At 48.1% G+C, this 22,471-nt stretch overlaps 1 protein-coding gene and 1 pseudogene across 1 annotated transcript; both read left to right on the top strand.

Annotated features, from left to right (window-relative positions):
* The window catches only part of LOC142074942 (pikachurin-like), a 172,274-nt pseudogene that overhangs the window by 93,911 nt on the left and 55,892 nt on the right, over positions 1 to 22,471 (top strand).
* On the top strand, positions 7,125 to 9,159 carry LOC142074943 (uncharacterized). The gene has a single exon (XM_075135960.1). It carries the CDS (start codon positions 7,125 to 7,127, stop codon positions 8,985 to 8,987), a length of 1,863 nt encoding a protein of 620 aa, XP_074992061.1. The 3' UTR covers positions 8,988 to 9,159.

Genomic DNA, 22,471 nt, shown 5'->3' with positions numbered 1-22,471 from the left:
CTAACAATTCCTGACTGAGACCTTACTGTAGTGCATCCTCCCACTTGATAAGAGAGGATAGACCTTGAGCTGGCTCGTTAGGCCTCCTATGTAACACCTGTGATGAGATAACTGTCCTATGTAAATCACTAACAATGAACAACTGTGAAGGGATAAGTGTTAAAGGACAAGATAACCTGATGCCTCGTTACATTCCAAGAGTTGAGGAACTGATGAGTTAATTAAGTGACCATATATAGACAAAGGAAGCCCAGAGTTCAACTAACGGACACAGTGAAGAAGACTATGGATGACCACCGGAGAAGGAAAAGACCCTAACCCTAATTTTACTGCGCATGCTTGGACTATGTAAATGACTTCCAGGAACTCGTTACCGTAAGACCACCTTTTCTAAGGAATGTAATGAATATGTATATATTGATTGCATATAACCCCTGTAAGTTAAGTACCCTGGCGTGCATGATTGTGGTGGGGCGACCCCCTGTGCTGCCCAGCGCTGAATAAACATACCTACTTTATAACCTTCTAGGTTGTGGAGTCTGTTTTCCGCACGTCATTTTGGCGAGCCAGGCAGGAGACACTCTGCTCGGCTGCGGGATCGATTGCGGAGCGGACGCCCCTAGGCGCGCCCCGAGTACTTTCCTCGGAGGAGCCCCCACTCCCAGCCGCTCACCGCGGGAGTAGACAACGACCTCCTGAAGCCGCGGATAAACGGTATGTTTAACAAGGGGGCCAGTAAGTCGTAGGGGACGCCCACGCTTGGCTGGGGCCGCTGGTAAACCGCGCAGTGATGACTGGCGTACAGCATAGTCCCCGTATGGAAGGAGGGTACCCTATACGGTAATAAGGGGATTCGCTGACCGATAGAGCAGCCGCTAGTGATCTTGGGAGTAGATCGAGTGAATCCGAGGTTCTCGCTGCATCCCGGCATCGGGAGCCAGGATGGACCTGCTAATGACTGTATAAGAAGCAGGAGAAGGGTAAGCGAGCCTCAAATTGTGGTATACTTTGCAGCTGCTGAAGGGATAACTAGAGCATGAACTGTATGCTTTATCTATGAAACGCCCGGGTATTTTATGTTAGAAGCATTTGTGTGTGTGTACGGGTGTTTGAGACATAGCGCCGCTGTGAAACGAGTGGGAGTCCTGATTTGCAGTTCCGTGATTCCGCGAGGAACACGGCCAGAGACGGACAAAGCGCTTGGAACGTTTGTAAGATTTGTACATGTTTTGAAATGTGTAAGTTGGGCCGCTGTGGTATTTAGTCAATCTCCTAAGTATCAGGGGTCTGGCTGATCATCAAAGTGGCAGGACAGAGAGAGTCACTTCTTCAGTGGTTTGGGCTCGAACCTTGGGAATATTTAAACGAAGGAGGGAATTGGATAAGGAGGGGAGAGGAACGAATTTTATTGAGAGGAGTGTATTTAACACCAGCTGGACAGATAGTAGCCCTAGATTGGGAACAACCTGTCCCAGATACCTTTTCAAACCCCCTTATTGGTGGACATATAGGGGTGATCCCTTGTTTTGTGTGTGGGCTTACTAACAAATTATGTGAAAATTGGCATTCGGCTTGGGTCCTGTTGAAATGTACATCTTGTGAGAAAAAGTGGTATTGTTTATCTATAAGGCGGAGAGCTGAATGTCCGAAGTGCTTTCCCCAAATCCTACGGTTTTATGATTGGGAAAGGGCTCATCAAAAATCCGAAATAGTAAAGTTTGTATGTGGAAAGAAAAACCTAATCCCAGAGATTTGGGACGTTTGGGAAGAAGATTGGGAAAAGACTGTAAGAACCTGTAAGAAAAGGTTTGCATGGAAATTAGAACAAAAGTCCCACCGCTAACAAAGAAACAATTTAGAAGATAAGGATAAGGAATCAGAGGAATGGGTAACACTCAGAATAAGGATATTTTAAGGAAGAGCCCCCTTGGTTGCATATTGACACACTGGAGGGATATGGTTGGAGCCGGGGGTACAGAGAATAAGACAACTCTCATAAGTATTGCAATCAATGGTGGCCAATTTATAAGCTGGAAGATGGAGCTAAGTGGCCACTTAATGGGTCAATTGATTATAGCACTATCTTGCAATTAATGTTGTTTTTAAGGAGAGAAGGAAAATGGGATGAAGTGTCATATGCAGATATGTTTTTCACCCTCCGAAACTACCCGGAGTGGCAAAGGGACTGTGGAATGGTGCCGCCACAGGACCCTATGGTACTCGCCCTCGAGCGGGAGAATAACAAAGAACTTAAGGGTAAACTGAGGCGGTGTTGCTCGGCATGTAGTATTGGACAAAGGTGTACTAAAATAAATAAAATTCACCAGGCATCAGAACAAGATCTAACTGATTTGCTTAAGCCTCCCCCTCGATCACAAGAACAGGATGCGGACCCGGACAGAACCTCCACTCCTCCGGACAGCCCTGCATCCTCCCATACCAGAAAAAAGTCTGCCCTAACAGTCTTCCCAGAGGTGGTAAGGCCTGAGGGCGGAACGATGCTAATTAAGGTACCTTTTCCCACTACCGATTTAGAGGCATGGAAAAGGGTTGCCAAAGATTACAGGAATGACCCGGTAAGTGTAACTAAACATTTCCAGTTTATTGTAAAACAACACAACCCCGAATGGAATGACATACAGTTGTTATTAGAATATATGACAGAAACAGAAAAACAATTAATTTTAAAGACTACAGGAGATTTGGCTGAAGATCATTATAAAGCTACAGGAGGAGATGTTAAAGAATACCTCCCCCTTCAGGATCCAAAATGGGATGCAAATAGGTCTGCACATATGGAAAAATTGCAGGCGTACCAGGGGTGGATTTCAAAAGGAATGGAAAAGGGCCATTCCCAAAACCATAAACTGGTCAGCACTATATGCAATCAAACAAGGTCCTTCCGAGTCACCATCCGAATTCTTGGATCGACTAAGGGACGTAATGCGCCGCAATACACCGTTGGATCCTGGGTCAGAGGTAGGAATACAACAACTAGTTTCTTTATTTTTGGGTCAGTCTACAGGAGATATTAGGCGCAAGCTCCAAAAGCTGCGTCCCACAGAAGGTAGGAACCTGGAAGCATTGCTGGATGAGGCATGGAGAGTGTTCAGTAATAGAGAGGAAGATTACAAACGGGGGCAAAGAAGGGTGGTGGCGGTCGTCAGGGAGGAAGAAGAAAGAAAACCCAGGCGAGGACCGCCTCGATTAGGCAAGGATCAATGTGCGTTATGCAAAAGATTTGGTCACTGGAAAGATGACTGTCCAGAAAAGCGGAAAAATAAGGAGAAGGGACGAAACAATCAGAAAGGAAGAATAGTGGCCCATGTGAAGGAAGACTGATGGGAACTGGGGGAATCCACCCTAGCGGATCCACTGGTTATAATGCAGCTAGGGAAGGAGCAAAAGAAAGTAGAATTTCTGGTTGACACAGGGGCAACGTATTCGGTTTTAAACCAAGCTTTGATGCCCCTGGGAAATGACTATATCATGGTAAAAGGGGCAACTGGCCAAAGTGAAAAGGCATATTTTTGTGAACCTCTGAGATATAAACTGGGAAACCAACGGGGCATCCACAGATTCCTGTACATGCCCAACTCCCCGAAAGCACTTTTGGGGAGAGATTTATTGGAACAATTGGGTGCAATAATCAAATTTGAAAAGGGAGAGATTACTCTGGAGGTAAATGACCAGCAGTATATCCAAATAATAAGTTTATCCCTAGTTAGTGTTCCCACAGAAGGAAAAATCAGCGAAGAAATCACGAACCAGGTATACCCCGGGGTATGGGCCACCGATGTGCCCGGGAAAGCAAAGAATGCTTCACCTGTTGAGGTCAAACTCAAAGAAGGACGACAGCCGGTAAGAATCAAACAATATCCCCTGAGGAAGGAGGACAGGGAGGGAATTCGGCCAATAATAGAAAAATTCTTACAACTGGGATTACTAAAGGAATGTGAATCCGATTTTAACACTCCCATATTACCTGTCCGTAAACCCGACGGGTCATATCGGGTGGTCCAAGACCTACGGGCTATAAATAAGATAACTGAAGACCTCTACCCAGTAGTGGCGAATCCATACACCTTGCTGACTGTATTGACACCTGAACTAACCTGGTTTACTGTTTTAGACCTGAAGGATGCCTTCTTTTGCCTCCCTCTCCATAACGCCAGCCAGAAAATATTTTCATTTGAATGGGAAAATCCTAAAAGTGGGCGTAAAACTCAGCTCACTTGGACGGTGCTACCACAAGGGTTCAAAAACAGCCCTACTATATTTGGTAACCAACTCGCAAAAGATCTTGAGTCCTGGGAAGCCCCACCTGAGGAAGGGAAACTGTTACAATATGTGGATGATATCTTGATTGCCACTAGGACAAAGGACGCTTGTATGACCTGGACGGTGAGTCTGCTAAATTTTTTGGGGCTCCAGGGATACCGGGTATCCAAGAAGAAGGCCCAAGTAATGCAGTGCAAGGTGATTTATCTGGGCTATGAAATCAGTGCTGGACAAAGGACTTTGGGACAGGCCCGAAAAGAGACAATATGCCAAACTCTGAGACCGCAAACAGTGAAAGAGTTACGAACTTTCCTGGGGATGACTGGGTGGTGCCGACTATGGATCTATAACTATGGGCTGCTTGTTAAACCCCTGTACGCACTAACAACCACTGAGCAGAAACCCCTTAAATGGAACAAAGAGACCATACGGGCCTTTGAGCTGCTAAAAAAGGCCCTGATGTCGGCCCCAGCCTTAGGACTCCCGGATGTGAGTAAGCCGTTTTTCCTTTTTTCCCCACGAGAAGCAGGGGATTGCCCTAGGAATATTAGCGTAAGATCTGGGCCCGTATCGACGAGCAGTTGCCTACTTTTCCAAACAATTGGATGCAACTGCAAAGGGTTGGCCTGGATGCTTGCGAGCGGTCGCGGCCATAGTACTAAACATCCAGGAAGCCCGAAAATTCACCCTGGGCCAGAAAATGACTGTGTTGGTGTCCCATACAGTATCTGCAGTACTAGAAGCGAAAGGTGGACACTGGCTTTCCCCACAAAGATTCTTGAAATACCAGGCTATAATAGTAGAACAAGATGATGTGGAGATTGTAGTCACTAACATTGTCAATCCAGCCTCTTTCCTCCGTGAAAACACAGGAGAACCAGCGCATCATGACTGTCTGGAGACCATAGAAGCAACATATTCGAGCCGTTCGGACCTGAGAGACAGTCCTATGGAAAACACGGAAAACTGGTTCACGGATGGAAGCAGCTATGTCCTAAGTGGTAAAAGGCATGCCGGATATGCCATTACCACCAGTCAGGAAGTAATAGAGTCAAGGCCTTTGCCCATGAATACCTCTGCACAGAAGGCAGAAATAATTGCTCTGACCTGCACCTTGGAATTGGCCCGAGGCAAAGCTGTGAATATCTATACAGACTCGAAATATGCCTTTGGAGTACATGCGTACATGCACATGGAGCAATCTGGAAGGAGAGAGGATTATTGAACACACAGGGTAAAAACATCAAACATGCAGAGGAGATCCTGAAACTGTTGGAGGCAGTCCAACTCCCTGAGAAAGTGGCGATCATGCACATTAAGGCGCACCAGAAAGTGAACTCGGAGTTGGAAAGAGGAAATGAGCTGGCGGACAGAGAGGCAAAACAGGTAGCCAAAGCAAAGGTAAAAACAGAAGGGGCGTTAGTCCCTGACGGGCGAATCTCCCTAGAAGGTAAGCCAGAATATACCAAAGAAGATCAGAAGCTTATCACAGATCTAGAAGGGTCATATAGTAAAGAGGGGTGGGGTGAGAGCCCACAAGGGAAACTAATCATTCCCTCCTATCTAACATGGTCTCTGATAAGGGAAGAACATAGGAAGAGGCATTGGGGGGCAGAGGCCCTATATAAACATCTAATTAGAGAGATCGTAGCTAGAAATTTATACACCACTGTGAGACAAGTGACTCAGCAGTGCGATCTCTGTCTCCAGACAAATCCCAAGAACACCCCCAAACCAGAAATGGGCCAAATTGGGAAAGGCAATGGGCCTGGGCAACAATGGCAGATTGATTTTTCAGAACTCCCAAGAAAAGGGGGGTATCGATATTTATTGCTATTAACTGACACCTTTTCAGGTTGGCCAGAGGCATTCCCTACCAGGACAGCCAAGGCTCGGGAGGTAACTAGAACATTAATACAAGAAATAATACCACGTTTTGGGGTTCCAGCAACCATATCTTCTGACAGAGGACCACATTTCATCTCCAAAGTAGTACAACAAATTAGCCGCCATTTGGGCATAGATTGGCAGCTTCATACCCCATATCACCCTCAGTCGAGTGGCCAGGTAGAAAAAATGAACCACTTAATGAACCACTTAATCAAACAGCAGATTGTGAAATTGGGACAGGAAACTAACTTGGCCTGGCCCTAGTCTCTTCCTTTGGCTCTTTTGCGCATACGAACTAGGCCAAGAGCAAAGGAAGGACTGAGCCCTTTTGAAATCTTGTATGGACGACCCTATAGAATACAGAAAGGGATGTCCACACAAGTCGGGGATGAAATCATGACCTCCTACATGGTGGCATTAGGCAAACAACTCAGCAAAATTGAGAAATATGTGGTTGGGACTCAAAGCAGGGGTTTGGATGGGCCTGTACATAATATACAACCTGGAGACTATGTGTATATAAAGTCTCTTACAGAAAAGGCTTTGGAGCCGCAGTGGGAAGGACCATTCCAGGTACTCCTCACCTCCTTCACAGCAATCAAAATCAAGGAGCAGAGCGCCTGGATCCATCATACCAGAGTGAAAAAGGCACATAAATCTCCATGGAAGGTCACGCAAGCCCAACCAGGAAAATTATTTTTCTCACGGTCATAATTATAATTCAGGGATGGGAGAGCACTTCTAGCCAGAATAATATTGGGCAGCCTTGGTCTCAAGCTTATATCGGATATACTGGATCCATGGGGAAATATTCTGCTGGAAAGGATTTAAATCTATCCACCATGGTTATGCACGGAAGTCAAGTATACTTAAAAGAAGAATGGAGTAAGGGTATAAAGGGAATCCATCAACTTCAAGGAACTGTAGGAGAAGAAATCAAAGTGGGATGCCGAATGGTTAATGGGACCGCCCATAAAAAGGCATCCCAAATTACTATCTCAGTTACTCCTACAAATAAGAGCAGAAAGGTCTGTACTTCCAGGGAATTAGATTGTTGGCATAACTTTACATTAGTACAGACCATTGAGGTGGTTTGTCTCTGGGCCTATGATACTATTGGACTCTCATTCAAATTTAAGATAAATGCTGTAGCGAGGCCTGTTACAACGGTGCCCGTTACAACAGTCACACACCATAAAAAAGATACACAACCTACGCCAGCACTCAAGCTCAAACCCAGAATCTATGAGATTGGTCCGTATGTAATAAGAAACACAGGCCAGCAGCAAATGCTGTTTAACCCAGAATGGTCCCTTAAACAGGTTGAATTGCAGATACAAAACAATGTCTCAGAAATTCAACCGGCCTGTTCTCCTTTTTTACGAACCTCTTACGAGGGGTGGACCACCTGGCTACGTAAAAGAACAGCAGCAACTTTTCAGAGACGAATATCAAGAGACCTGACTGGTGTTTTAGGAACAGGACTGGGGGTTCTGAATAGCATTGACTCAGAGATAATAATGAATAAATTGGCTACCTCCGCTGCCGATTTGACAAAATTACGACAGCCTTTACGATCTTCCCTATTGGCTTTGGGAACTCATCAGTGGCTAGTGTCAAAAGTGTTACCAGATTGGGAAAGAATAAACATAGGAGACCACAAATTAATTATAGACGCACTTGGTGGGCTCCAAAGTAACATCTCTTTGGCTCTCAGCTGTATCCAGGCTCAGTTGTGGATGCAATCAGTAACTGCTTCAATCATAAGAGAAGGCGAAGAAGGGATTTTTCCCACTGAAATCCGGAAAATAATCTGGAACAATGCAAATGACTTTGAAAAGAAACTCCAGTCCTGGTGGAATTTAGTAAACTTTACCTATGATCCCACTACAAACACAGTTACAACTTTTGTGTTAACCATTTGCAATGCTTCAATATATGTGATTCATCCCGTTGTAGCGTTAGGATTAAATCACGACGGGACCTTACTCTATCCTTCTGAGCATAGGGCATGGGCCCGAAAAGTGAAAAATGAATGGCAAACAGTAGACCTAGAATCCTGCATTGTGCGAGAACAACAAGGGTTCATTTGTGAGAACAACGCCATCAGTGCACAAGATATTTGTCTTGACACTGACCAGAAAGTTTGCCATTTTGAAGTTCGCCCCAATGCTGACCTTAAGACCATATTAATATACACTGGCAAAGGTTGTGTATGTTTGAGAACTGCTTGTACTTTTATATCTGTAGGGGACACAGAAGTAGACACTAGAAATCACTCAAATTTTTGTGTTTGCAATTTTACTAAAATCACTGGATGTGACTTTAATTATTCAGCTCCAGTCATATCCCATCAGATTTTTAAATCTAATTATACATTAATCCACGAATTGGTACCTACATCCATTGGGATGGACTTAACTCTAACGAAGAAATTATTACAGCATCAAGGTTTAATACGGATACTAGAGGAGATCAAAAACAACGGACAGGAAACTTTGATAACGGTTCATCATGACGTAGATAAAATAAAAGAAGTTCTAAAAAGAGTAGAAAAGGATGGAGAACATAAATGGTGGGATACACTTTTCGGATGGTCACCCACTGCTACAGGTATCCTTAATAACTTGTGTCACCCTATTATTGTTCTCCTAATTTTGTCCTTGATTAGTATTGTTTTATCTATAGTGCTATATGTTTTAAATTGGCGAATGATAAAACAAATGAGGCATTTGATATATGCTCATCAGCTCCGACAACAAATTGAAGCAGGCAAAAATCTTATAAAGAACCTGGAGAGGAATGGAATAATATAAAAGGCATTAATATAAAGTAAATGAATTTACTAACTTTTTAGAAAAGGGGGGATTGATAGAGGGAACTAACACTTAAGGGTTAATAGCAGAGCCATTGTCTGGCTTGCTAGTGCAATCTTTTGCAGCTAGCAACTCGGATAGACAAGATGCTGTTATAAGCATAACAAATATTGTAAGCAGAAGTTACAAAGGCTGCATAGATAACAGGATCCTTGAATTACTAAACTAACTAACAATTCCTGACTGAGACCTTACTGTAGTGCATCCTCCCACTTGATAAGAGAGGATAGACCTTGAGCTGGCTCGTTAGGCCTCCTATGTAACACCTGTGATGAGATAACTGTCCTATGTAAATCACTAACAATGAACAACTGTGAAGGGATAAGTGTTAAAGGACAAGATAACCTGATGCCTCGTTACATTCCAAGAGTTGAGGAACTGATGAGTTAATTAAGTGACCATATATAGACAAAGGAAGCCCAGAGTTCAACTAACGGACACAGTGAAGAAGACTATGGATGACCACCGGAGAAGGAAAAGACCCTAACCCTAATTTTACTGCGCATGCTTGGACTATGTAAATGACTTCCAGGAACTCGTTACCGTAAGACCACCTTTTCTAAGGAATGTAATGAATATGTATATATTGATTGCATATAACCCCTGTAAGTTAAGTACCCTGGCGTGCATGATTGTGGTGGGGCGACCCCCTGTGCTGCCCAGCGCTGAATAAACATACCTAGAATCATAGAATCATACAGGTTGGAAAAGACCTCTAAGATCATCGTGTCCAACCGTCAACCCAACACACCATGCCCACTACACCATGTCCCTAAGGGCCTCATCTACACGTCTTTTAAATACCTCCAGGGATGGGAACTCCACCACTTCCCTGGGCAGCCTGTTCCAAGGCCTGATCACTCTTTCAGTAAAGAAATTTCTCCTAATGTCCAATCTAAACCTCCCTTGGCGCAACTTGAGGCCGTTTCCTCTTGTCCTATCGCTAGTTACTTGGGAGAAGAGACCAACACCCACCTCGCTACAACCTCCTTTCAGGTAGTTGTAGAGCGCGATGAGGTCTCCCCTCAGCCTCCTCTTCTCCAGACTAAACAACCCCAGTTCCCTCAGCCGCTCCTCATAAGGCTTGTGCTCCAGGCCCTTCACCAGCTTCGTTGCCCTTCTCTGGACACGCTCCAGCACCTCCATGTCTTTCTTGTAGTGAGGGGCCCAAAACTGAACACAGTATTCGAGGTGCGGCCTCACCAGTGCCGAGTACAGGGGCACAATCACCTCCCTGCTCCTGCTGGCCACACTATTTCTGATACAGGCCAGGATGCCGTTGGCCTTCTTGGCCACCTGGGCACACTGCCGGCTCATGTTCAGCGGGCTGTCAATCAGCACCCCCAGGTCCTTTTCTTCTGGGCAGCTTTCCAGCCACTCTTCCCCAAGCCTGTAGTGTTGCATGGGGTAATGCTAATGCCATGGGAAATACCCCGTGGAACGGCTGAGGTCGTAGTGGAGTCCAAAATGCAAGACTATTTTTCATGTTGGATGCAACCAATTCTTGTGGCTGTACAGAGAGGGGGCAAAATGACACCTTCACCTCCCCTATACCCTTCAGCAAATCCCTTGCATCATGAGGAGAAAATAATGAATACTGTGGGCAGGGAGAGTGTCAAGTTTAGTAGTGTTTCAGGTACAAGAGCCTTATGCCTATGGGGTGGCCTGCAGAGGAGATGGGGAGGGCTGCCCAGAGCCTGAGTTCAACCACTGCCTGAGCAGGTGGGTGAGGGCAGGGGGTGCCCCGAAGAAGCTGGCTGGCAGACAGGAGGGGAGAAACGGCAGGCATGCGCCAGGCCCAGGGTTCCCCGAGAGCGAGCAGAGGGTGGACACCAGGCTGGTGCTCGTGTCCTCCATGTGGGGCCCGGGCTGCCCGTCCTGCTCAGCAGGAGTCATCTTCTGTAAGCAGCACATGGCCATTGTGTTTGTTTTCTGGTGGGATCTCCTCACTTTCCCAGCTGGACTGGGGGTTCAGCCCCGAACTCAGTGCTGCTGGTGCATTTGTAGGCACCCCAGGAGTTTGTGACAGACACTGAGAATGGCCTGGTCTCAGAGCAGGGCAGTAGATGTGGCCTTATTTTTGTCTCCTGGAGAGCTGTGGGAGGAGCCAGAGAGGTATCTCTGCAGCCATGGCGCTGCCTCATCTTGGCCCAGAAGTGTCCTTCTCTGGTCCAACATGACCAGAAGTTGATGTTCTTGAGGGGGACCATGCTGTGGGGAGGGAGCACGTCTGCACCCTCCCTGCCCTGGGGAGTGTCGAGCTTCGAGTAGCTAGGTGGTGCTGTGGGCAGGGGCAGCTGAGCCCGGGTTGCAGATATTTGTTGCTTTCGAATCCACCCACTTCCCTGATGGTCGCGTTATCGCTGGAGACGCCTCAGAGTGCTGCTCTGCATGTCACTTCTGGCTTGGGATTTAGCTCTTCATGGCTAAAAGTCCTCTGCCAGGCCTGGTCCATGCACAACAGCTAGAGCTGTCCTCTCAACAGTGCAATCTGTGGCCAGTCCCAAGCTGTGCCCTGCTGGACAGGCGTGATGAGAAAGGTGACCAAGTGAGTAAGGCTTTGGACCAGATCTTGGGACGCTTGACCTGAGCATGTTTGCTGGAGGATCTCTGTGGGGTTCAGCTCTGTCTCTGTCACTGTGGACAGGGTGGCTGCTGACCTGTGCTGCTTGCTGTCTTCTGCCATGCATGTACAGTGGGCTTCTTGGGGCAGGGGTGTCTCCTCACTCCGTGTCTGTGCTGTGCCCAAGGTGATGTGGCTCAGACTGCAAAAATTGCTGCTAAACAAGAGCCATCAGGCCACAGAGCCAAGCCTTGGGTGAAATTGCTGTCAGCGGATGGGGTGGAAGTGGCTTCGGGTCAGCACCCCAGCTTGAGCTTGCCCCGAAGGCTGCTTTGGAGGGGGGCTTTGAGAGTGGCTTCAGTGACAGCGAAGCAAGGACGCCTTCTTTCCAGAAAAACAGTCCCGCATGGAGCTGAGCAGCAAGAGCTGCTGTTCTCCCAGTTCATGCTTGCTGTAATCCAGGTTTAAAGCATAGACACGAGTGTTGCTCTTCTTTGCTCTCAGTGAGATGCTGGCGTGGGCCAGCGCCCAGATCCACTGCCAGTTTCATGCCAGCGAGAACCGGATAGCGCTCCCTCCCTCTGATGGCAGCAAGCACGACGTGCAGGCAGAGAATGAGACAGTCTTCATCCCCAACAGAGGTGAGTGTTACTCCTGTGACCTCAGGTAGGGACAGTGAGAGCACAGCAAGCAGGAATCAAGCAGACTATAACGTGTGTCTGAGGACAGCATGTGTAGAAGCGAGGATTCCCTGGTGACGGCTGCTGCAGGACCTCGTTAATACTAAGATCAAAGTGGTGCTAGCTTGGAGTAAAATGTGAGGGTTGTCAGTCCAGCTGTTCTGGGAATGTCTCATGATCTGACTGGGGCATGAGATATTTCCTCCTCGGCCCCTTCTCCTCACCATTCCTCCCCGTGAGGCTAAGGCCTGGCTGGCCTGGACACAGTGAGTGCACCCCCTTGGCCTGGGCCCCGAGGCTGGGCAACATTCACGTGGTGGTTCTTCCCTTCCAGGAGAGCAGGGTCAGTGTATCCTGTCCACTCCACCAAAGATTCTCTTCTGTGACTTGCGACTGGATCCCAAGGAGTCAAAGTCCTGTGAGTCCTGTCTTCTCTTCCCCTGCTCAGAGAGCTTGCCTCTGGGGAGCCCCACTCTCAAGCTAGCTTTGCAGACCTGAGTGCTGCAAGTGGGAGACCCTGGCGCTCGCGGAAGGCGAGGTGCCTCGGTGGGAGTGTGAGTGCTAAGGAACTGCTCCCTGCTGCATTGTCCAGAGTCTGTTCTCCACTGTATGAGGGCTGCGTACTGCAACATGCCCCTCAGTCCTGCCCCTGGCCTGCATCCTTTGCCACAGGTCCGTTGTGTAGCTGCGAGGCATAAAACATTTTGAAATATCTGGCTGCAGCTGAAGGAATGGATACACACACCTGCATTTCCCTGCCTTTATTTCTTCAGCCACACTGGAGTATTCTTGGGATTTAGGCTGGCATCTTCCGAAGGTCCATGTTTCCTCTTCAGGTTGTGGCTGTCCTGGAGATCGCAGAGTCTTCTGCCTGTTCTAGTTTTCCTGACCTTTCTGCCATAAAAGCGAGCACTTCTCATCTTTTCTGGCTCAAAGCTCTCCGTGTCTCCAAAGCCCTCAAATGGTGTCCTTCCAGTGGGCCCCCTTTAAGCTCTCCTTCACTACTTTCCCTTTTGCTGTTTAGAGACATTTTCATCCTTTTCACAGGGAATTTGCAGCAACTCATTTTTCTAGTTCAGGCAGCTGCTTCTATCAGGGACTTCTACCTGAGTAGACAGCTGTGAAAATACGAATATGTCCTGTTGTCTCTTGGTCGGTGGCTGCGTGACCCAGCCTGTCAGTTCATGTCAGATCTCCTTTGTGTTCCAGCAGCAGCATAACATTAGGCATTGCAGGCTGCACATGAACAGCTTTCTTGGGTTGTCCTAGGGGTCTGCTGGGAACGGGTGATGGAGACCTCTCAAGTCACAGAGCAAAGGGAGCAGAGGCAGTGCCTGTGGTGGAGGGGGCTCCTCTGGAGCATTGAGCTCTGGGGAGGAGGTGAGAGCAGAGCTGCAAGTGAGACCAAGGAGCTGCACGCTGTAACATGCTGGTTTTGAAGCAGGGATCTCCTGCCTTTCTAGGCCTGGAGGTGCCTGGCTGGAGGGAAAGGCAGACAGGGTGAAACCAACCTGGCTTGGCTAGGCGGTTAGCGGGGTGGGGCAGTGCTGTCTGGGGCTGTGTGTCCTAAACTGCAAAGCCTATCATCTGAGGATGTTTAGTTATTTACTTACTATTCTATAGCAGCATGCGGGTGAAAGGAGCTGGCCCTGCTGCATCAGAGCCAAGGTCCACTGTGCTTTCTGAAAGTGGCCGTGCCAGGGAGGAGGAGGCAGAAATCTCAGCTGGCCTGAGGCTCACCTGGATTCTCCTGCGCTCCTCGCTGCTGACAGATGTGGGGCTGGAGCATCCATTCCCCAGGAGCAGGGGGAAGCCCCTTATCCTGGAGAGTCTCAAGCAGGCTTAGCAGTCTCTGGGAGAGCAGATCAGTGACTACAGTCCAACCTCCAGGTGGCTGGGATGGATTGAGAGGATTTCCTTGTGCTCTGGCTTTGCAGGCAGAAGCTGTTCAGCCCCCAGCTAAGCTAGCGATAGTCTGTCCCTCAGAGTGATGTTGTATGGTGTGTGTGTGTTCGCTCTGCCACTGGGTGACACTGAGCCTGTGTTTGCCTTGCACTTGGACGCAGCTCCATAAAAAGGACACAAACTCTTCTACGCTTTGAGGTTCCTTGGCCATATGTTACAGCCTTTCCCCTTGGTTGTGTGATGCACACATCCCTTGTGTGTCATGCACGATGCCGCTGTGTGTGGTACTGGGCTTTTTAGCACTGAAACCCCTGTATCACAGCCCTGGCTCTGCCAGGCTGTTCACACCGATCCCATCGGTGTGCGGTGCTGCTCCTCTCACGAGAGACTGCAGCTGGCATGCTTGCAGATCATTCTTGGGGGCTCCTGCCAGCTCTGTGGAGGCAGAGTTGAGGCTGTGTGGGTGTGTATCTTAATTCTTCATTTCCTGTTTTTCAGAAGTTTTGAGTTTGGAAAGGCAAAAAACCCCCAAGAAATCTTAATTCTGCTTCAGCAAAGTACTATGTTATTAAACTGCAGCCAGATCTGGCACATATAGCTGAGGTTGTGTGAGTCTCTTGATAAAAGGCCTTGTTTTCAGTTGCTGACCAGCTTATTCCCCGATATCTTCCCCTTGTTATGGTGCCTATATGTTGAAGTTGACTCACCTCCCATCCCTTCGACACACGGCCCAGACTGAGCTCTTTAAATTTGTCACCATAAAACATTTTCTCAAGCCCTCAAGTCATTTCTGTGGCTGTTTTTGCCTCCTCTCTGGTTTTGTAATACCTTTAAATATTTGGTAGATCACAGAGAGGGGAGGAAATGGAGGCAGCCTAGACACGGGCCAGGAGCCCAGCCAGAGGGTACAGCGGGTGGGTAGAGGAAGGCATCCGTAATGCCAGGAATGTGCTTCCTTCTGGGATCTGCACGGAAGCTAGGACTTCCCGAGTCTCAGCATTCCTGTGCCAGGTAGCAAACCACTCATCCTCCTCGGATGGCGGTGGTCTCTGCTCGGGTTATCCTCACTAGGCATGGAGGCCTTTGTGAGCACTCTTGTTAAGACTGGTACAGGGGGTTACAGCAGTCTGCTGCAGCGCTCCTGAACCTTCCTTGGAAATATCCGATTTTCCTCCCTGTCAGGACAGTTCTCGACTTTATCTGCACCCTGGTCCAGCGGGACAGCCTTGTGTTTTAAGGTGTGAGAGCCTGTGGGCATGTCCTGGTTCCGGCTGGGACAGAGTTAACTTTCTTCCCAGTAGCTTGGGGGGTGTGCTGTGTTTTGGGTTTAGTGTGAAAGGAGCGTTGATGGCCCATTGATGCTTTGGCTGTTGCTGGGTGATGCTTGCACCGGGAGGGGGGAGCACAGCCGGGGTGGTGGACCCAGCTGGCCAATGGGGTATTCTATACCATGTGACATCATGCTCAGTATAAAAACCAGGTGTGGGAAAGGGCTCGCCCCCCGTTCGTGACACGCGGTCGGCGAGCGGTTGCGTTGTGCATTGCCTGCTTTGTGTATTCTGTTATTGTTGTTGTTCTCATTGTTGTTATTACTGTTCTACTTAGTTTTATTTCAATTATTAAACTGTTTTTATCTCAACCCGGGAGCTTTCCTACTTGTGCCCTCCCGATTCTCTCCCCCATCCCACCGGAGCTGGGAGGGTGATCGAGCGACTGCGTGGGGTTTATTTTTGCTGGCTGGGGTTAAACCACGACAGTCCTTTTTGGCGCCCAACGTGGGGCTCGAAGGGTTTAGATAACGACAGATTAATTAGAGCATACTAAGGAATTTATATCTGTTAACATATTAATTTATTCTGCGCCATGCTCCTGTTTTTGCTGTACCTGTTAAAGATTGGAGTTGGGTTTTGTAGTCTGCTGTGCTCTGCAGTGATTAATGATGTTTTGCCTGGAAGATTTGTTATTAAAACGCTGGCATTGAGGGTTATTTTGTTGTCCGAAAAGCAGATTCGTGCCCGGCGTGCAAGTAACCAATTCCACACGCTCAGGAGAGATATTGTTTTATTCAGGCCTGGGTGCTCGGTGGACTTGCCACAAATCAAGCACACCTGGTCTAGTCACCTTTCTGTTTATATCCATGCTTCTCATACATATTTTAATTTTCTCTTTTACATATTCATTACATTTCTGAGAACTCATTATAATATTACATCATCTTAAACACATGCGCACTAAAGCCTTTAGGGTCTTCTTGAGGGTCTCGGGTGGTCTCTGGTGGTCGTTAGGGTAGTGAACTCTTCATGAACTTATTTCCTCTTTACCTTATAGGGTTGCAATTTGTCCCTGAGCCATGCTTGGACCACGTTTGTTTATAGTTTCGATAGCTAAAATTAATTATCACTACCTGACGTGGTTTAACCTGGCAGGCAGTCAAATACCACGCAGCCGCTCACTCACTCCCCCCACCCCCCCAGTGGGACGGGGAGAGAATCAGAAGGGTAAGAGTGAGAAAAACTTGTGGGTTGAGATAAAGACAGTTTAATAGAACAGAAAAGGGAAAATAATAATAATAAATAATGATAGAATATACAAATGACTGATGCACAATGCAATTGCTCACCACCCGCGCTGACCGATAACCAAGTAGCAATCGCTACTTCCTGGATCACGCCTACCCTTCATATACTGAGCATGACGTCACATGATATGGAATACCCCATTAGCCAGCTGGGCTGGCTGTCCTGATTATGTTCCCTCCCATCTTGTGTACCTAGCTCAGTCAGTAGGCACGGGAGCTGTCCTTGGACTAGGAGGGCACTTAGCAACAACTGAAAACATCAGTGTGTTATCAACATTCTCCTCATACTAAATCCAAAACACAGCACTAGGAAGAAATTTAACCCTATCCCAGCCGAAACCGGGACAGTATCCACCCCTTATTCCATACCATTTCCGTTATGCTTAGCTCTCACATTTTTCGATACATTTCAATTAATCACCACTATCTTTTTTTATATATACATATATATATATATGCACACAGAGATATCATTCACTTAGTCTATGGACTATCTCTTTAAAATGTCCATTGAGTTCATTTAGTCCACAACTTTGGGCTCCATCTGTCATAACAGTCTTTCACGGCCAGAGAGATGGTGTGCGGTGTTGGACTGTTGCACCCTGAAGCCAGTTCTCATTTCGTGACTGCTGCACACGTTCAGTTCTATTATCGTTGCACTTTGCTCGGTTTCATCGGAGTTAGTTCATTCTTCGTTAATCTGGGTGATTTTCACTACTATACCATTGATAGCAACCATAGAAATAATGATATACAATATCATATAACAATTGACATCATAAAATTCAGTTCATTGGCTATTTTCACCCAAAATCAAATCCCCTTGAGGTACACACCGGACTTCCCCATCCTTTCGCATCACCCACCAAGTGCACTCAGGTCCCTGAGCAAAAGCAATCCCACGGATGGGTTTTCCCTTGCCAGAGGCAGGAGTAACCCAGACTGTCTTCCCCAGCATATTTCTCATGTGCACGACAGGGACTTTATCTCCATCTACAGTACGTAAGAGTCTTGAATGGGCAGGGCCAGCTCGATTGACAGATCCCCTAGTGTTGACTAACCAGGTGGCTTTTGCCAAATGTGTATCCCAATGCTTGAATGTCCCACCACCCATTGCTCTCAGCGTAGTCTTTAGCAGTCCATTGTATCGTTCGATTTTCCCAGAGGCTGGTGCATGGTAGGGGATGTGATAGACCCACTCAATGCCATGCTCTTTGGCCCAGGTGTCTATGAGGGTGTTTCGGAAGTGAGTCCCGTTGTCTGACTCAATTCTTTCTGGGGTGCCATGTCGCCATAGGACTTGCTTTTCAAGGCCCAGGATGGTGTTCCGGGCAGTGGCATGGGGCACAGGGTATGTTTCTAGCCAGCCGGTGGTTGCTTCCACCATGGTGAGCACATAGCGCTTGCCGTGGCGGGTTTGTGGGAGTGTGATATAATCAATCTGCCAGGCCTCCCCATATTTGTATTTCAACCATCGTCCTCCATACCAGAGAGGCTGTACTCACTTGGCTTGCTTGATTGCAGCGCACGTTTCACATTCGTGGATAACCTGTGCAATAGCGTCCATGGTCAAGTCCACCCCTCGATCATGAGCCCATCTATATGTTGCATCTCTTCCTTGATGGCCTGAGGCGTCATGGGCCCACCGAGCTATAAATAATTCACCCTTATGTTGCCAGTCCAGATCCACCTGAGCCACTTCAATCTTAGCAGCCTGGTCCACCTGCTGGTTGTTTTGGTGTTCTTCAGTGGCCCAAATCTTGGGTACGTGAGCATCTACGTGACGTACTTTTACAGTCAGGTTCTCTACTCGGGCAGCAATATCTTGCCACAATGCGGCAGCCCAGATGGGTTTACCTCTGCGCTGCCAGTTGTTCTGCTTCCACTGCTGCAACCACCCCCACAGGGCATTTGCCACCATCCATGAGTCAGTATAGAGATAAAGTACTGGCCATTTTTCTCGTTCAGCAATGTCCAAGGCCAGCTGGATGGCTTTCACCTCTGCAAACTGGCTCGATTCACCTTCTCCTTCAGCAGTTTCTGCAACTTGTCGTATAGGACTCCATACAGCAGCTTTCCACCTCCGATGCTTTCCCACAAGGCGACAGGACCCATCAGTGAACAGGGCATATTGCTTCTCGATTTCTGGTAGTTTGTTATACAGTGGGACCTCTTCAGCACGTGTCACCTCCTCCTCCTCTGGGGATATTCCAAAATCTTTGCCTTCTGGCCAGTTCGTGATCACTTCCAAGATTCCTGGGCGACTGGGGTTTCCTATTCGGGCTCGTTGTGTGATCAGTGCGACCCACTTACTCCATGTAGCATCGGTTGCATGATGTGTAGAGGGGACCCTCCCTTTGAACATCCAGCCCAGCACCGGCAGTCGGGGTGCCTGGAGGAGCTGTGCTTCGGTACCAACCACTTCCAAAGCAGATCGAACCCCTTCATATGCTGCCAATATCTCCTTCTCAGTTGGAGTGTAGCGGGCCTCGGATCCTCTGTATCCCCGACTCCAGAACCCTAAGGGTCGACCTCGAGTCTCCCCTGGTGCTTTCTGCCAGAGGCTCCAAGTAGGACCATTCTCCCCGGCTGCGGTGTAGAGCACATTCCTTACATCTTGTCCTGCCCGGACTGGCCCAAGGGCTACTGCATGAACTATCTCCTGTTTAATTTGTTCAAAGGCTTGTCATTGCTCAGGGCCCCATCTGAAGTCGTTCTTCTTCCTGGTCACTTGATAGAGGGGGCTTACAATCAGGCTGTAATCTGGAATATGCATTCTCCAAAAACCCACCACGCCTAAGAAAGCTTGTGTTTCCCTTTTGCTAGTTGGTGGGGACATGGCTGTTATTTTGTTGATCACATCCATTGGGATCTGACGACGTCCATCTTGCCATTTTATTCCTAAAAACTGGATCTCCTGTGCAGGTCCCTTGACCTTACTTTGTTTCATGGCAAAACCGGCTTTCAGAAGGATTTGAATTATTTTCTCCCCTTTCTCAAAAACTTCTTCTGCTGTGTTGCCCCACACGATGATGTCATCAATGTATTGCAGGTGTTCTGGAGCCTCACCCTGTTCCAGTGCAGTGTGGATCAGTCCATGGCAAATGGTAGGGCTGTGTTTCCACCCCTGGGGCAGTCGGTTCCAGGTGTACTGGACGCCCCTCCAAGTGAAAGCAAACTGTGGCCTGCACTCTGCCGCCAAAGGGATTGAGAAGAACGCATTAGCGATATCATTTGTGGCGAACCACCTGGCTGCCTTTGACTGCAGTTCATATTGAAGTTCTAGCATGTCCGTCACGGCAGCACTCAGTGGCGGTGTGACTTCGTTCAGACCACGATAGTCTACTGTTAGTCTCCACTCTCCGTTGGACTTTCGCACTGGCCATATGGGACTGTTAAAGGGTGAGCGAGTCTTGCTGATCACTCCTTGGCTCTCCAGTCGACGAATCAGCTTATGGATGGGAATCAGAGAGTCTCGGTTGGTGCGATATTGCCGCCGGTGCACTGTTGTGGTAGCGATCGGCACCTGCTGTTCTTCGATCCTCAGCAACCCCACAACAGAAGGGTCCTCCGAGAGACCAGGCAAGGTGGACAGCTGTTTAATTTCCTCCGTCTCCAGGGCAGCTATACCAAAAGCCCACCGGTACCCTTTTGGGTCCTTGAAATACCCTCTCCTGAGGTAGTCTATGCCAAGGATGCACGGAGCCTCTGGGCCAGTCACAATGGGGTGCTTCTGCCACTCATTCCCGGTTAGGCTCACTTCGGCCTCCGATACAGTTAGCTCTTGGGATCCCCCTGTCACTCCAGAACTACAGATGGGTTCTGCCCCTTTATAGTTTGATGGCATCACAACCAACATTGTGTACTAAACTGATATAATGAATGCTTATAACAAATTTGTTTTAACCCGTTCGGGTCAGATGTGTCGTTATTTCAACCCTTTGAGCTCCACGTTGGGCGCCAAAAAGGACTGTCATGGTTTAACTCGGCAGGCAGCCAAATACCATGCAGCTGCTCACTCACTCCCCCCACCCCCCAGCGGGGCGGGGAGAGAATCGGAAGGGTAAGAGCGAGAAAAACTCGTGGGTTGAGATAAAGACAGTTTAATAGAACAGAAAAAGGGAAAATAATAATGATAATGATAAAATATACAAAATGAGTGATGCACAATGCAATTGCTCACCACCTGCGCTGACCGATAACCAAGAAGCGATCGGTACTTCCTGGATCACGCCTACCATTCATATACTGAGCATGACGTCACATGGTATGGAATACCCCATTAGCCAGCTGGGCTGGCTGTCCTGATTATGTTTCCTCCCATCTTGTGTACCTAGCTCAGTCAGTAGGCATGGGAGCTGTCCTTGGACTAGGAGGGTACTTAGCAACAACTGAAAACATCAGTGTGTTATCAACATTCTCCTCATACTAAATCCAAAACACAGCACTAGGAAGAAATTTAACCCTATCCCAGCCGAAACCAGGACACCACTTCTCTCATGGATCAGCACTGTAGCATCGTTGGAATAGAGAATGGCACCCTCGCTACCTTCCTCTATGATGTCATCTCCTTTGTTAAAATAACTTGCCAGTACCTTGAACATCCCTGGGTAGTTAAGATACATCTATTGGTACTCCTTGGGAATATTGTTGTGGTTTTATCCAAGGTTCGTAAGCAATTTAAGAATGTCATACAGAGATCTGCCCCAAGGCTGGAGAGTTATGAATGCAGGGTGAGTGGGATAGCATGGGCAAATGCCTAGGACGGTGGGCACCGCCAGTGTTCTGGAACTTCACCCCTGAACAAGTGCAGAACCCTGAAAAATTAGTAGAATATTTGGAAGAAGTATGCTGTCACCCTGGCAATTCTAGGGAGACGCAAATCACTGCAATGTGCTGGGGCCTGGACAACGCCTACTGAGCCCTGTTTAACACCACTCAGAACCCCCAAGGGGAAGAAAAGGTCTCTGGAGCTGATGACAAAGCAACAGGCCCTGTGGCTACTCCACCCCCCACGGCAAGCACAGCGGCTCCCTCACCCCCCACAGCAGGCACGGCAGCTACTCCACCACTTGCGACAGAGAACCAACCCATGCCGGTATCAGTCGCCCCTATACAAAAAGAAAATGCGCAAGAAAATCAGCTCGTCTAGTAAGGGATGAAGATGAACCAGGGCCATCGCGAGAACAGGAGGAGGAGGAGGCAGAACCCGTAAATGAGATGGTAACCACCCGATCCCTATCCCTGGGTGAGCTGGGAGATATGCGAAAAGACTTCAGAGGTCGTCCAGGGGAGCACATTGTCACCTGGCTGCTCTGATGCTGGGATAACAGGGCCAGTAGCCTGGAATTGGAGGGTAGGGAAGCCAAGCAGCTGGGATCCCTTTCTAGGGAAGGGGGCATTGACAAAGCAATTGGACAAGGGGAACAAGTCCTCAGCCTCTGGAGGCGACTCCTGTCAGGCGTGAAGGAAAGGTATCCCTTCAAGGAAGATGTTATATGCCACCCAGGCAAGTGGACCACCATGGAGAGAGGTATCCAGTACCTGAGAGAATAAGCCGTGCTGGAGGTGATTTATGATGATCTGAACAACGAGCAGTTATCCAAAGACCCAGATGAAGTCAAATGCACGCGACCCATGTGGCAGAAGTTTGTACGGAGCGCACCAGCGTCACATGCAAACTCATTGGCAGTAATGA

This window comes from Calonectris borealis, chromosome W (assembly GCF_964195595.1).
Source record: "Calonectris borealis chromosome W, bCalBor7.hap1.2, whole genome shotgun sequence".
NCBI lineage: Eukaryota > Metazoa > Chordata > Aves > Procellariiformes > Procellariidae > Calonectris > Calonectris borealis.
The sequence above is the reverse complement of the archived record's forward strand: the minus strand, read 5'-3'. Positions and strand labels throughout refer to the sequence as shown.